We start from the raw sequence: 15607 nt of genomic DNA, 5'->3' as shown, positions 1-15607 counted from the left end.
CCTCTTCAACGTCTTCATCCTTACTGATCTTTGCTACTTCCTGCTCCACACCAGTCACCTCTTATACTCTGTACTCTCTGACATTTTCTTCATTCATCAACTCTTCAAAGTATTCCTTCCATCTTTCCAAGTCAGTTGGGAATAGCAGACAGTTCAGGTATTTTACACTTCAGGCTGATGTGTGTAAAAACATAAAATTAAAACAAAGATTGTTCACAAGTCTTAAATCTGAAGTCCAAGTCAAGTCTCAAGTGTATGTGATTTCACCGCAACTTTCCTGTGAGTCAAACACTGACTGCTGAAAAAGTCAACTCAGAATGAAGACGTCAAAGTTTCAGAGAAAGTACATGGACTCTAATTTTAACCATTTAATCAAATATGATGGGTTGTTAATTTAATTAGTTACTAATTGATGCATTCTTTGACCAAGTCATAATTAAATCTAGGCCATTTTTGTGCATCACATTTACACTTTTGGCCAGTTTAAAATAAAAAGGTAAAATTTTATTCTGTGGGATCAGGTAAAAGTTCCTCTTTGCGAACCTGCAGAAACTCTATAAGTTTTCCAGTCGCAGCTTCAATAAGTTCCTCTCACCAAACTGTTTTGATGCCGCCTGCTGGTTGATTTAGGGAACAGCTTCACAGCTAACTATGTCCTGTGTAGGTGATACAGAGTTCATATAAACATCACACAGCCTCTGTTCCCACAACAAACATGTCAACACATACAGAGTTCAACAGGCGTTGTTTTTGCTGAGTTCAGTCCAGTGGATCAGACTGTTATACATAAGTTACCAAAAGTTCTGCTGGGAGGTCGGGAGATGAAGGCGGAGGGCAGGGCTTAGAGACAGCATAGTCCCCTCACAAGGTTTTTTTAAAGTTGGACAAAGCAAAAAGAAACAGTCAGTCGTGATCAATACAAAGCAAGTGAAGGTTTAACAGAAATGGACGACATACTCGAACACATCAGTGGGTCAGATGCAGAGACGGTGTCAAAAAGGATGGTTTGGTCCACCGCGATCATCCTCAGCCATATCCAGGGCACATCTGGTCACACGTGATTTTCTCTCTGGTGCCAGAGAAACCTGCCGACCTGCTTCAGCCTCCATCTCCCTATGGTTTGTGGGTGCACTGCAACTTTTCAAACAAAGCACAATTTGATATTTTCTTTTAAGCATTCATCAAAACTTCTAGTCCTGGCCTTGGGTCATGAGGGATGGAGGCAATTCTACAGGAAAATAAGTTCTTGTTTAGACTTTCTACCACAAAATATGACCACATTCAGGGCTATTAACATCTGACACCAGCTACAAGATTTGCTTCAAAAACCAAGAAAGGATTGAAACCCAGCAAGTGCTAGAAAAACTCAGTCCATCTGAGCTGTCGTCCTATTCACTACCTCACAACTCCTAATTTTCACACAGCTCCAAACCTGTTTGATACTCACTGGCTTCAACAGAACCAATGCTAGTAGCATTTCTGAACTCACTAATGTTAACTCTGACAATACTTCAATATGGTGTCAACCTGTACATTTGAAACTAATCAGTTCTTTAGAGCATCATTACCACTAGACCAGGTAAACCAACACACCCAAACCGAGCGTCAACAGCTTCTGTCCAATTGTATGAATTGTCTGTCTCTGCCAGGCTTGCTGCCCCCAACAACAGAAACTCACTCATGTCTGATACCACATGGACTGATCGACACGTACGTATGAAACCGTCCAATATATCCTAGTGTCAGTGACGGAACGTGTTACAGGGGTGGGATAAGATCCCCTGCTAGGAGGCCTCCCCACAGGACTGGAAGCGAAATGTAATGTTTGATGTCATCAGGCCTTGAGTTTCTACTTGGAAATGAAACTTGGCAGATACACAGCCCAGAGACTGAACCCTCAAGTACAACCAGCTTTGGATTTCTAGCAGAATTTGGGTGGTGATGATTACAAACAAAACTATCTTAACATTACAATAGAGTAACTCCTGTTCTGGTCCGTCCCAATCTGACCATGTCAAGACTTCCATGGTAATCACTCTCAATTTATACAATGAGCAAATCATTATCAAAGCCTGATCAGGCAATGGTTAAACAGTGGTATGTGGTTTTTAGTGTTTTATTGGTTTGGTGTTTTAGGGTTTTAGGGGCTTGTAAATAACTGCCAACAATTTGTTTTAGTGCTGGTACAAGGCTGAAGGTAGACCTGAACAAACATGTTGGGTCTGTTCAAGATTAGTCCACCCCTTTTGACAAAGATATGTAAACCTGATTCTGTAACACAAAGTCAGAGACTTCTGCAAAGACTTCTCTCCGGGCACCCGTGATTAAAGCTGAGATGATTCATCACACTTGTGGTTGTTTCTTTGAATTAGCAACTCTCAAACTTAAAGAAATTTCCACGACATAGGACATCAGACAGAGACATGCAGAGGCATGGCACTGGCCTTTTGCTGTAAGGGTGAAAATATAGAATACACAACCAAATACAAAAAGCAAACTAAATAGGATAGCAAACACGAATATAGATCAACAGGTCGACAGCAGATATTTAGAAAAATACAGTAACTAAATCATGCAATAAAACACTACTGATGGATTGTCACATTCAGTTTCATGAATCACCATTACAGCAAGTGTGGCCCTTGGAAACATTTCCATTGTCTGTGCTGTTTGTAGTGTGATTGTATGTACTTGTGTTTTCTCGCTTTGCAGATTTTCTTCTAAAATCTGGACAGGTGTTGTAAAATCAGTGAATATTTTTTTTCATTAGTTTGTGTTTTGTCTATTTGCATGTTTTGATAAGGTGCAGTTAAATATGAATATAATGTACATTTCTCTGTCTCACCTGTTATGTGTCTGTCTTCTTTTCTTTCTTTCAGCCGATAGTAACAGTGGTAGTGATAAAAGTAACACTGATGTTGTCAGTAACACTCTGGTTCTCTCTCTCTCTCACATAATACCATGCACCTGCTTAGACTCAGTTGAGAGGAGGTAGTCACTCATCAGGCTCACATCAAACACAGAAAGGCAAAGGCAAATTTATTTGTATAGCACCTTTCATACACTACGCAATTCAAAGTGCTTTACAAGGCATATAATTACATTAAAAGCATTGAAAAGAGTGTTTAAAAATTAAGACATTTAACATAAAATAAATTTAAATCAAGTAAAGTAAATTAAAATAAAACATAAAAGCACATTAAGAAAACAAAGATGAACAATTATTCGAAAGCAGCAGTAAACAACAGTGTTTTGAGTCCTGATTTGAATGAGCTGACAGTTTGAGCAGACCTCAGGTGTTCAGGAAGTTTGTTCCACAAGTGAGGAGCATAGTGACTGAATGCTGCTTCACTTTGTTTGGTTCTGGTTCTGGGAACACACAGTAGGCCTGTCCCAGATGACCTGAGGGGTCTGGAAACCTCATAGGGAACTAATATATCTTGGATATATTTTGGTCCACAACCATTTAGTGCTTTATAAACTAGCAATAAGATTTTAAAATCTATCCTTTGACTAACGGGAAGCCAGTGTAGTGATCTAAGAACTGGTGTGATATGGTCCAGTTTCTTGGTGTTTGTAAGGACTCTGGCAGCAGCATTCTGGTTAGCTGCAGCTGCCTAATTGACTTTTTGCTAAGACCTGTGAACAAGCCATTACAATAATCTAACCTACTGAAGATAAATGCGTGAACAAGTTTGTCTGCATCTTGTTTAGACAGAAAACCTTTTATTCTAGCAATGTTTTTCAGGTGGTAATAGGAAGATTTAGTGATGGATTTTATGTGGTTGTTAAAATTCAGGTCTGAGTCAATGATTACACCAAGGTTTCTGGCTTGATTTGTAGCTTTCAATGACATGGAGTCAAGGTGAGCAATGACCTTTGACCTTTCATTTTTGGGGCCAAAAACAATCACTTCTGTCTTGTCTGTATTGAGCTGGAAAAAATTCTGGCACATCCATTCTTTGACTTGATTAATACACTCACATAATGAAATTAGAGGACTATAATCATGAGATGATACTGATATATAAAGTTGGGTGTCATCTGCATAGGTATGGTAGTCAATGTTGTAGTATTCCATAATCCGAGCAAGGGGCAACATGTAGATATTGAATAAGAGAGGACCAAGAATAGACCCCCCACATTTCATTTTTGTTCGCTCAGACTCATAGTTACCAAGTGACACAAAATAGTCTCTATCTTGTAAGTAAGATTTTAGCCAATTTAACACTGAGCCAGTAACTCCCACCCACGCAAAATCCAGACTGAAGTGCATTAAAAAGATTGTTTTGCACCATAAATCTGTGAATTTGTTGAGAAACTACTTTTTCAATTATTTTTCCCAAAAATGGAAGATTTGATATTGGCCTGTAGTTACTTACTGCTCAAGCATCTAGATTAGGCTTTTTTGAAGAAGAGGTTTTATAACAGCAGTTTTTAAGGCCTGGGGAAACTGCCTTGACTGAAGAGAACTATTGACAATCTGCAATACATCTGGAGCTAAGCTGTTAAAAACATTTTTAAAAAAATTTGTTGGTAAAATATCAAGGCAGCATGATGTAGATTTTAATTGTAGAAGCGTTTCTGCCAGAGCTCTGTGATCAAGGAGCTCAAAATGTTCTAGATTCACTGGAGAACAAGGAGGCACAGGTGATATTGTCATGTTCCTAGGACTGCAGCTAGATATAGTTTGTCTTATCTTTGATATTTTGTCTGTGAAAAAGGCTGCAAAATCATTGCATGACTTTTTGGAAAGCAGTTCAGAAGGAAGAGAGGGTGCTGGGTTTGTGAGTCTGTCTACAACAGAAAACAATGTGGGGGCATTGTTGCTGTTTCTATTGATAACCTCTGAGAAAAATGATTGCCTTACATTTTTTAGGTTTTGGTTATAGTTGTGAAGACTCTCTTTGTACAAGTCGAAATGAACCTGGAGTTTGGTTTTTCGCCACTTGCGTTCTGCTTGTCTGCATATTCTTTTCTGAATTTTAACCACTGTGGCTTTTCTCCAAGGTGACTTTGACTTTTTTCTTGCTGACAATACCTTGGTCTTAATTGGGGCAATGGAATCAATAACAGTCATAACTTTGGAACTGAAACTGCTTACAAGATCATCAACAGGGGCTGGTGGCATGGTTGGTGATGGTGCAAAAACCTGAATAAATAATGCACAGCTCTTCTCGTTAATATTCCGCTTTTTGACTACCTCTGTTTCGCCTGTGTTCAAAACAGCAGGGGTGGGTGTTTTAAAAAAAACACAGAAAGGCAAAGAAAGAACAAGAACATCTTTATTTTGTCTGTAAATATAGTAACTATTTGGGATGTTTTAATGAACAATTCTTTATAAATAATGGATACCTGTCATGTAATGTTAACCCATTATACAGTCACATTTAAATGAGAATTCAAATAAATGGAAAGCAAACAAATGAAAGGAAGGCAAAATGCCAGCATGCGAATGCTTGAGGGACAATGAGGAATTCAAACCTACACAATCTACTACTTGTAACAGATACTGGCAGACACAGAGGTAAGTTAAGTCACCCAAGTGTTTTGCCTCGCTTTAGCGTGCGGGAGTAAGGTCCACGTCGTGTTTACGAGATCGGACCCCGAAGGGAGTGAGGAGAGTGCTTATATCTGTGGCTGTGGTAATGAGGTGCAGGTGATCGTGGTAAGGACTCAGGTGAAGCGGATTGAAGTGATTGACTGAGGGGGGAGCCTGACCGAACCGTGACACGGTGATTAATTAATAAATTAATAAAGGCAAAAGACACACACTTGTAATATATGCTGATAGTAATATACTCTCTGAATTATATCATGTTCAGCAGGCAGGCAGTCTTTACTCCATGGCTCCAAAGGGAGGAACAGTTTTCTTTCTACTCATTGTGGCCAGTTCAGCCTCGGGTAAGCAGCAGTTTTGCACATGCAGCATGTCTGCTTATGAGTTGCAAAAAGTGTTTTAAATCTGACTTCTTGTGTCCATGGTTGCATGAGCATACAATGTTTATGTCTAATAACAATATATGTATGTCAGTTCATAAATATGTTATTACTACTCTATCTGCTCAGCCAAGCCCCTAGAAATGATACCTGGGACGATACCTGACTTCAAGTACACTGCCAAAAAACTGGTATGTAATCTCCTAAACACCTATTAGCTTCGACAAAAATTGCAAAACAATTATTTTTGATATATACAGATTTCAGGCCAAATACTGTGCCAGTTTTATTGTCTCTTTTTTCTGTGATGGCTAACGAATTAAACTTTTGCCATATAGTCATGATGTAAGAAAACAATAATTCCAGGGAGTAATAACAAATAATTATTTGATATATTATGCAAAAAAGTGTACCTCTTTTTACTTAATTTTTTTAATTGAATTTAACCTGGATGTTTTATTATGTTATATTTTATGAAAACTTTCATAAGATTGTCTGGAGATTTTGTTGGTTGGGAGCATTTTGTGTGTGAGGTGTGGGGAACATTTGGTATTATCTTTAAAAAAATTTGCTCAGCATCAGAGTCGGAATTTTTTTTTAAATTTCCATTTTGTTGAACTGGTGCCTTTGTTGTAACCTGACACTCAAGAATATCATGTTTGTGTTAAACTCTATATATAACAAGAGAAACAATGTAGAGATCCAGTATTTTGCTTTAATTTGTTCTTACCATGTACAGATTTTAAACACGTACTTAATATGTTTGTCCCATTTCATCAGATGATGCAGTGCCAGAATAAGGGTAAGAAAAATCTCATGACACATTGATTTAAAGTAGATGTGTGTGTGTTCTGTCTAAATATTACATGAGTGTGTGTTTGCATGATATAATACCATCTTTAACACAAGTCACAATTAATATTAAGCAATAGTTCTGGATAAATAAATAAGTAAATAAATCTGGTTGGCTGTGTTACAGGATACCAGCTGCCTGACATGACGCTGCTGAACACTGTCTTCAATAACAGGTAAGAAGCTCCTGAGTAAGACATTCATCTCCCTCTAATGACTTTGATAACCAAAGGCTACCGCTTATCAAGAAAATGCAACATGTGGATTTTAAAACCATTTCCACTCACCAGCTCTTGTTTCTTCTCTCATTTGTCTTTTAGTGATTTGCCTGTGGAGGACAGAACTGCTCACCCATCCAATACCTTCTTATCCACTTTTCTTGATGTCCTGAATGTAGTCGCTTCAGACACAAAGATAGGCTCCCTTAACTCAGTCCCTATGGATGACTCTAATAAAATGGTGTGAACACACAGAGTTATCCACACAGTCAGTCACTACAAGATTTGCTCACATCAACAACAGTGACTGAAAAGTGTAATCTGTTATGGTTATTTCTTACGAAGGGTAACAAGTTAGCCACTGAGTCTCTGAAGAATCAAAACTGATCTTAGTGATTGTTTATTTTTAAATTTGTATTTGTTAGAATGCCACACCTGCCCTGACTTACACACAAGACTTGTCTTCTTACTCTTTTCAGCCAAACAAGATGTGGAATTGCACCAATCTGCCAAACATCATCAGGCTGATGAGGAACTCCTCTGTCAGTATACTGAGATTATAATAAAAAACATAATCCACTGAATTTATGCAGCGGTCTGGTAGTCTGATCATACATGCTAATTATCTTATTCCCTTCAGGATTCATCTGCATGTTACATGAAAGCATTTGTGGCCCCTCTATCCTGGACAATTTTGACCACACAGGGTGAAAATAATGTGGCTTTAGATGACTATGACACACTGCTGTGGGCCGCCAGACCTGCACTCCAGGAGATGCCATCATCAAGAATAGCACTCCCTACCAGAGTAGAGTCCCAACACCTGAAAAAGATGTGAGTGTATTTTGATGCTATTATTTCCTCCAGTGTCTTTCAGCAACATTTTCTCTAAATGTAAAAATATTGTTGGTTTTAGGATGAAGTTGCTGCAGGACGTATATGAACCTCTGCCTGAGAATCAAAGGGCTCATGTGGTAAACTGGGCAAAAGAGCAGATCAGTCAGAACTACTTCAACTGTACTACTCAGCGGCCATCATCTGACTCAAATTCAAGTAAGAATTGAGATAAACTCATATGATAGATACTTCATGTGTAGGAAATATTAGTTGTGTGTAGTCTTTGCAAAGTTTTGCAAGATAGTTGTGTGCACAACAACTAAAATAAAGCAAACGTGATAAAAAATAACAAACAAGACATCAGAGAAAAGATCACAAGGCTGACAGGAGAAAGGCAGCCTCTAAATCAAATAATGCAAAACAAATGAAAATGTGTCATTTTACAACAAACAATGAAACAGGGAGTGATAGGAGGCATATTACAGTAGGGGATTGTTTGAATCACACAAACAACACTCCAGCTGTGTGTGGAAACTGTAGTACAAACATTTGCAAACCACAATAAGTTTTCTTGTAAATGTGTTTGTCCAGAAATTTAAATGAGACTCCAGTCTGGGAAATCATGCAAATCATGCACCATGATCAATTTTACAGGGAGGTGAAATGTATGGAGCCAGAACAGTGCCAGTTACACCTTGGCACTGAAAAATAACACATTAGCATTAATGCATTTGTACTGTAAAAACCTTTGGCATTGAAAAATATTAATACTGAAAAAAATATTTGATTATTGATTATGTTATTTTTTCAATACTGAAGTCTTTCTTTTCATTTACAATGTTATAAAAAGGTAATGTTATATTCATGAGTAGGATAAGTTGGACTAGCACTCCTTGCCCAGGAATGCTAGTAACCAGCCTAGAGATGATAGTGACTAACATTAGCTACATATCCATCAGGTTACCGAGATCAGAGAGTGGCTTTTCATTTACTGCTGCCAGCTTCTCAGTGACCAAATCAGTTGCAGGCCTTGACATTGATATAGGCTCCTGTGATTTCCCACTGTTATGGTTTGAAGGTTTTGGACTTCTGGTAGTGGACTTTTATTTTGGGTTCGGTATTTCCTTTATCGCCTGTGTACATCCAGGTAGCTTCACATATTAGTGTTGATGAGTTACACCTGTTTTCTATTAGTTTTGACCTGAAGGTATCTATTTTGACCTCTGCTTTTCCTTTTTTCCTGGCTGGTGGATTAACGTTTGTTTCCCCGTAATGCCGAGTGATAGAGACTTATATCTGTCCTGTCGCTGAGTGGCGAATTTTAGTTTGTCCTGACAGCGAGTGGCAGAGATTTTGTGTTTGCGACTGAGCCTGGTAGATCCAGGCATAATAAAGACGGTCCTGCACTGGGGTTCTGCTCCTGCTTCTGACATCACCCTCCTCATAACAACCAGTAGTCTGAATTTTGGCACTTTCCCTGTGTCATAGTACAGCAGCAGTCACACTGGCCTCTGAAGGCAAAAAAAAAATGTCACCATAGGACAGGAGACTTAGCTTTTTAGCAAATTAGCTAACTCGCTACCTAGCTAAGACCTAGTGTTAAAGTATATGCTACTGTAGCATTTACTCCAGCAAAGCTCTGCCAAACCATGTAAAATGTCATTTAGTTAGCCTAGTTACTTTGACCTTGAATTGTGGTGTGGCCTTGTTTCATGGTTCTTTTCTATCAAATACTAGTTTCACTTACAACAGCATCACTTATTCTGTAGAACATCCAGAGCTCTGCAAACCTTCCTTGCAATGGCTGAACCTGGAAGCATTGACCATTATGGGGCCTTACCTGTCCCATTTAACACCAGAGGACGTTGACTCTTGTCCCATGGAAAAGGTGAGGAGGTGAACAAAGAAGGATCAACAGCTAATTTAAATACAAATAGAAATGTGACTTTAATTTCAGTTTCTTTTTGTTTGTTTCTCTTCAAATTGTCCTCCAGCTGTGTGAATTCTTCCAATCAGGCCAATTCAATTCCATCTTGAGCAGGGTAACGAATATCAACCCCACCCTGGGCAAGAAATTTCTCCAGAGAATTCAGGAGTGCTTCAATGGAAAGAATGAGTTTGCACAGCATGTGGACAAGTTTGTAGTCATGAATGGATCTGTGTACATGAGTGTATTAAGCCTTACCCAACTTATTTTCAAAATGAATTAAGGGTTTTCACATTTCCACATCTTGTCGGTCTCACTCACATTCATCAACAAACTAAACCAAAACAAAGCACAGATGTGTGTACGTGAGTGTACCTCTTTATAGTTTGTTTAAATTTCAAGGCTGGAGTCACTAAATTGTTACCTTTGAATCTCCTCAGGCTTGGTGCTCTGGCGTCTGTAGCCTCCTTTCTCTCAGCTGACAATAACAGTGATTATAACAACAGTGACATGAGCAACACTGACAATGGCAGCATTATTGCTGAAGCACTTCCTACGGATATGACTGAAAAAGTGAAATTGGACAACATCTGCTGGACAACTGCACAGCTGACTATGATGACAAATGACACCTTTGTCGCTACTGTAGAAACACTCGGGGCCATACCAGACTATAACGCAGACCAACTGGCCGTGCTGAGTAAAAAAGCAATTCAGGTACAGTGGAGGCACCCATCCTGGATCTTTTGGATCCAGGGAGTAGAAACCTGTCCTGGTGTAGTGATAGATGGAGAAAGTCACTTTGTTATTTTCAGTCTAACATTTCTGGGTAATTTATTTCTTCACGTTTAGTGGTGGGGTTGACAGGATGGTCACTGCAAATGGGGACTCTATGACAATAACTGGGGTGGGGAAAACAGTTTGCTTTTCATCAGTTATTGATCTGAGGAAGCCTGATTTGTTTGAATGTGTTGTCCATGTGTTTATAGGCCTTTGGCCCAGTGTCAAAGATGACTGAGACTGTAGTGATGCAGATTGGATGTATAACTCAGGGCTTCTCCAACTCAGACCTGGAGACTCTCCCTTTGTCACTTGACACTGTGATCGAAATTTCCAAATGTCACTGGAATGAGTCAAAGGTGAAGTACAGAAACAACTTTAATACTCATCACAATTATACTGTTTATACTCATGATAACAACTAATCAAAATGACCTGTCTCCATAGATAAGGCCAGTGTGGAAGGCTGTTGCTAAATATAACAACCTGACAGCACAACATCTGGGAGCTGCAGAGATAGCAGCTCTGGGCCAGATCCTTTGTGGTCTCAACTCCAGCGAGATGGAACAGCTTAACACAACCGCTTTAAGGTTTGTACAGTAAATAAATACACTACTGTAATTTTGTAATACACACAACAGGACTGGGGAAACTGATATAGGTTTCGGACCAAAGATATGCCCACACAGGTACTTATAGTTCCACTCAAGACTTTATTAAACTGGACTTGGCAAAACAAGAACAAAACTCAAGGCAAAAAGGGGACAGGTCTAGGCAGGGTGACAAGGACAGAAACATGAACAGGACACAAGGAAACAAGGCACGAGGGACTACATGAAAACATGAACCTAGGACAATGACATGGACACGAGAGCACAAGGCCGGAGGGATCTGGGTCACACACAACTGGGGAGACGCACCAGAGTACGAGGAAACATGGACATAGAAACAGGGGGTCAGGACATAAGGTAGACTGGGGACGCACGCACGCCTACATTGAGAACAGAAACATAGACACTGTGTTAAGAGGGCTAGAAGGTCTGGGTCACAAACAACTACTGGAGACGCACCAGACACTCAGGGAAACAAGGAACAAGGCTACAGGGAATCAGGGCGTGAAAACCCAAGGACAAAGAACAAGACACGAGGCAGCGACAAGAACCGAGGACATGGGAAGAGGACAGAAAACAAAATGAAGGAGGCAAAATACTTAACTGTGGGAACAAAGGTAGTCCAGGATCAAAACTCCAAAAGAAACAAGTGTCGCCGACTTTGGCTTCAGCAACGAGTTTACTCTGGGCAACAAGCTGGACACGTTCTGTGGTTCTCCACCACTGCACCAGAATTTTTCCATGGCAAGATGTATGTTACACAATGTCTAAGCAGGAACTCTGAACAAACATAACAGACAACCCGGCAACTAAAACAAGGAACAACCAAGGTATATAAAGGCCAGGCACAAAACAAGAAACAGGTGAAAACAATCAACAAATTAGGTCAACGTAAAGGAAACAGAAATAACCAAAAACCAGTTCCTGTCAGGATCCTCCAAAATAAAAGAAAACGGAAGTCCAGTGAAATGGATCCTGACAACAACATTGCAGTAATTTTAAATAATATAAAGCCAATTCTATCTTTGTCTCAATCATCTACAAATACTGTATTTTCAGAGTAAGATTTGTTTATGCCAAGATTCTCATGTCAGGGTTAAAACTAAATAATTTTGGACCCTTAAATGGTTTTATAGAAAATATAATTTAACAGGACAGAGGATTTTTGTGAGGTTTATGTATTCTCTGGAACACAATGAAATATTTTGACTATGTTATAATCTGCAGAGTTAGATGTTAAATCTAATAATTTGTGGGTGTTTGTGTCACAGGGAAGCTGAGGGCTCATTGTTTGGTATAAAGTGCTCCTTTTACAGTAAGATGGAGTGGAATAATCTTAATGTGTGCAGCCCAATGACTACCCCAGATGAGGACATCGCTGCCTCGATTATTTGTGAGATCATTTCTTCTGATCCTCTCTGCTGTAAAACAAACCTCATTGTAAAATTCTGCTGATTCTGCAGTTTTTTCATTATGTGCCTTTGCTCAGCATCATCTTACAAAATACTGACCAGCTCTCTCTCTCTCAGCTGGTTTGGATTCAGAAGACCTGAGTATTATTGATAATTCAATTGCATCATTTGTCAACGGGCTCATCTCTGAACCCCTTCCACCAGTCACCTCTCATGTAAGTAACTTTCTCGAATCTTTCTCCCCTCTACCACTGTCTTCCAATCCAGAACCAGGAAGGAACAAAACTGATTAAGTATTGCACTTATGTATGGCTCTGGAGAACATGTAGTTCATTACAGTACTTAAATTTTAAGTTACTTTAAACTTCTTTTCCACTACATTTCAAAGGGAAATATAGCACTTTATTGCACCACTGAATTCAGTTACATGTACTACTTAAGTAATGGCATTCTAGTATTGCCTGTATTTACTTAGATATGGCTTTTATATTATCTAAATATCTCTGACCTCTGTGCCATTTCCTTTCAGATAAACACAGAAGTAGATTCATTTATGGCTCCTGTCCAAGCACAGATTCCTAATAAGTCAGGTATAAGACACATGAACACACTCAGTGTTTAAATACTTTCCACATATTTATTATTCTGTTTCACAGCATTTGTGAGCAGTTATAATAACTATTGCTATAACAGGTTGTTCATAGCAATAAAAATGTAGTATAAAGTTAATGTTTGAAGAAAAAATGCAGTCAGTATTTATTAAAGACCCTGTAAAACTATTTTCTCAAGTGGTCGAGTTTGGAAATCGTGATGTCATCTACTTCTGAACAACCATGTTTAGCAACATCTGTATCACATTTAGATGCTGTGGGATTTTTGGTCAACTTGTCAGTTAAATCTGATCAAACTGCACGCATAGTGTTCTCCTCTCATATAATTTCTAGTTTTACAGAAAAGAGCTTAAGGTAGATATAATTGTTTTATTTTATGTATATCACACAACTGTGTATATGCTAAATGTTTATTATTATATAAATGTATGTTTATTCACAATTAATTATCATTCAGCAACTGAGTTCAGGTCAGCTCTACAGAACTTTGTAGTGGCTGCACATCATTTTGGTTTTGTTTCAGATTAGTTCCTTTAGGAGATGGGAGAGACCTAAAACCAGTTGAGAAAAGTAACTAAAAATACTATGCTTAAGTACATCTTTAATGTATTTGTACTCAACTAGAGCGTTTCTGTTTTCTGCTACTTCATATTATGACTTCACCACCTTGCTGATGCAAATGTACTTTCTACTCCACTACATGCATTTGATAACTTTAATATTTCATTTCCAGAAACTGACAAGAATAAAGTAATTCACCGTAATGCATCATTAATTATGTTTTTAACTAAAGAAAACTAAATGCAGGGTTTTCACTTTTTAATTTGACTTAATTAAAGAATTTGTTGTTTATGTTGATTCATGGTTAGCATTGTTGCCTCACAACAAGAAGGTCCTGGGTTCGCAACCCGGCCTTTCTGTAAGGAGTTTGCATGTTCTCCCTGTGCTTGCGTGGGTTTACTCCGGGTACTCCGGTTTCCTCCCACAGACCAAAAACATGCAGGTTAGGTTAATTGGTGAATCTAAATTGCCCGTAGGCGTGAGTGTGAGTGTGTGAGGTTGTCTGTCTTTGTGTGTCTATATGTGGCCCTGTGATGGACTGGTGACCTGTCCAGGGTGTACCCTTGCCTTCCACCAGAGAGAGAGCTGGGATAGGCTCCAGCAGATCCCTGTGACCCTGATTCAGGAAAAAGCAGTTATAGAAAATTAATGGATGGATGGATGGTTAGCACTGTTGCCTCACAACAAGAAGGTCCTGGGTTCGCAACCTGGCCTTTCTGTGTGGAGTTTGCATGTTCTCCCTGTACTTATGTGAGTTTACTCTGGGTACTCCAGTTTCCTCCCATAGTCCAAAAACATGCATGTCAGGTTGATCGGTGACTCTAAATTGCCCATAGGAGTAAATGTGAGTGTGTGTGGTTGTTTGTCTCTGTGTCTATATGTGGCCCTGTGATGGACTGGTGACCTGTCCAGGGTGTACCCTTGCCTTTCACCTGAAAGAGAGCTGGGATAGACTCCAACAGATCCCCGAATAAGCAGGTATAGATAATGGATGGATGGATGTTGATCCATAGCTTCTGGATGTGCAAAAGCAAATTTTGTTAAAAACTTGATGACATCATGTATGTCAGTGTTCACAGCTATGATCATAGCTTTTTCTGCTGCCCACAAGCAGCGCAAAAATATCAGTTAATGTACAGTAGGGGTACCTGTCTTTAAACTCAGTTGATCTGCTCTGTCAGACTTGAATGGACTGCACATAGTAAGAAATGATTAGGGAAGTAGGTTTTTATGAACCTTAAAGGTTCTCAGAAAAATAAATCTCTGTGCTGATTATTTCTGTCACTGTCTTGTCTAGGAGCTCCATCATTGAGTGTCAAGGGGATCCTGAACTTGATGAAGGCCTTTCCATTTCTACTCATGGGATTACTGCTGCTGTGAGACCAGAGTCTCCACATCTTGCAAAACCTGCAAGAACTTTGTCTTATGTACACCCAGCCTTTTTTTTAAAAATAAGTTATCATTATAAAGCACTAGTGATACCACATATTCCAAAACCACAAGGTTTTTAGGTATGATGATGTGTTTCTTATATATTAATCACCTGACATTATTTTAAGTTTAGAGCATGCACAACATAATCGAATGACCAGTTAAGATGTGTGAGCATTTCCATTATCTTTTAACAAGTTGACTTTGAAAATAATCTGCCTATATATATTTATAATTGAGAAAAGTATATTTTAATAGAATGATGAATAGTACCCTATATAGGATGTTTTCAAATCTTACTTTTATTTTAAATTTGATGCTGTACTTAAAATCCTACTTGTATTTTTTTTAAACATTTAGTTAGAAATTGTCTTGTCAATGCCAAAACAGAAACAAGGCAGAGTTTTCGAATGTGTCATGTTTGTTC

At 38.8% G+C, this 15607-nt stretch overlaps 1 protein-coding gene across 3 annotated transcripts; it reads left to right on the top strand.

Annotated features, from left to right (window-relative positions):
* Nucleotides 1–5515: 5515 nt before the first annotated feature.
* LOC113136499 (uncharacterized) lies at nucleotides 5516–15291 on the top strand. 3 transcript variants are annotated; one of them, XM_026317372.1, is made up of 18 exons: nucleotides 5516–5735; nucleotides 5829–5904; nucleotides 6070–6131; nucleotides 6721–6742; nucleotides 6920–6968; nucleotides 7113–7251; nucleotides 7490–7552; nucleotides 7651–7844; nucleotides 7927–8063; nucleotides 9617–9735; nucleotides 9842–9984; nucleotides 10215–10491; nucleotides 10764–10913; nucleotides 11002–11144; nucleotides 12437–12558; nucleotides 12695–12792; nucleotides 13107–13167; nucleotides 15047–15291. In XM_026317372.1, the coding sequence occupies exons 2-18, from the start codon at nucleotides 5847–5849 to the stop codon at nucleotides 15127–15129; spliced, it is 1920 nt and encodes a 639-aa protein (XP_026173157.1). In that variant the 5' UTR covers nucleotides 5516–5735; nucleotides 5829–5846; the 3' UTR covers nucleotides 15130–15291. The 3 variants fall into 3 exon arrangements, with proteins under 3 accessions (XP_026173157.1, XP_026173158.1, XP_026173156.1); XM_026317373.1 differs by having other exon boundaries at nucleotides 5826–5904; nucleotides 12515–12558; XM_026317371.1 differs by having other exon boundaries at nucleotides 5826–5904.
* Nucleotides 15292–15607: the final 316 nt, after the last annotated feature.

The sequence above is a fragment of the Mastacembelus armatus genome, chromosome 16 (genome assembly GCF_900324485.2).
Source record: "Mastacembelus armatus chromosome 16, fMasArm1.2, whole genome shotgun sequence".
NCBI lineage: Eukaryota > Metazoa > Chordata > Actinopteri > Synbranchiformes > Mastacembelidae > Mastacembelus > Mastacembelus armatus.
The sequence above is the reverse complement of the archived record's forward strand: the minus strand, read 5'-3'. Positions and strand labels throughout refer to the sequence as shown.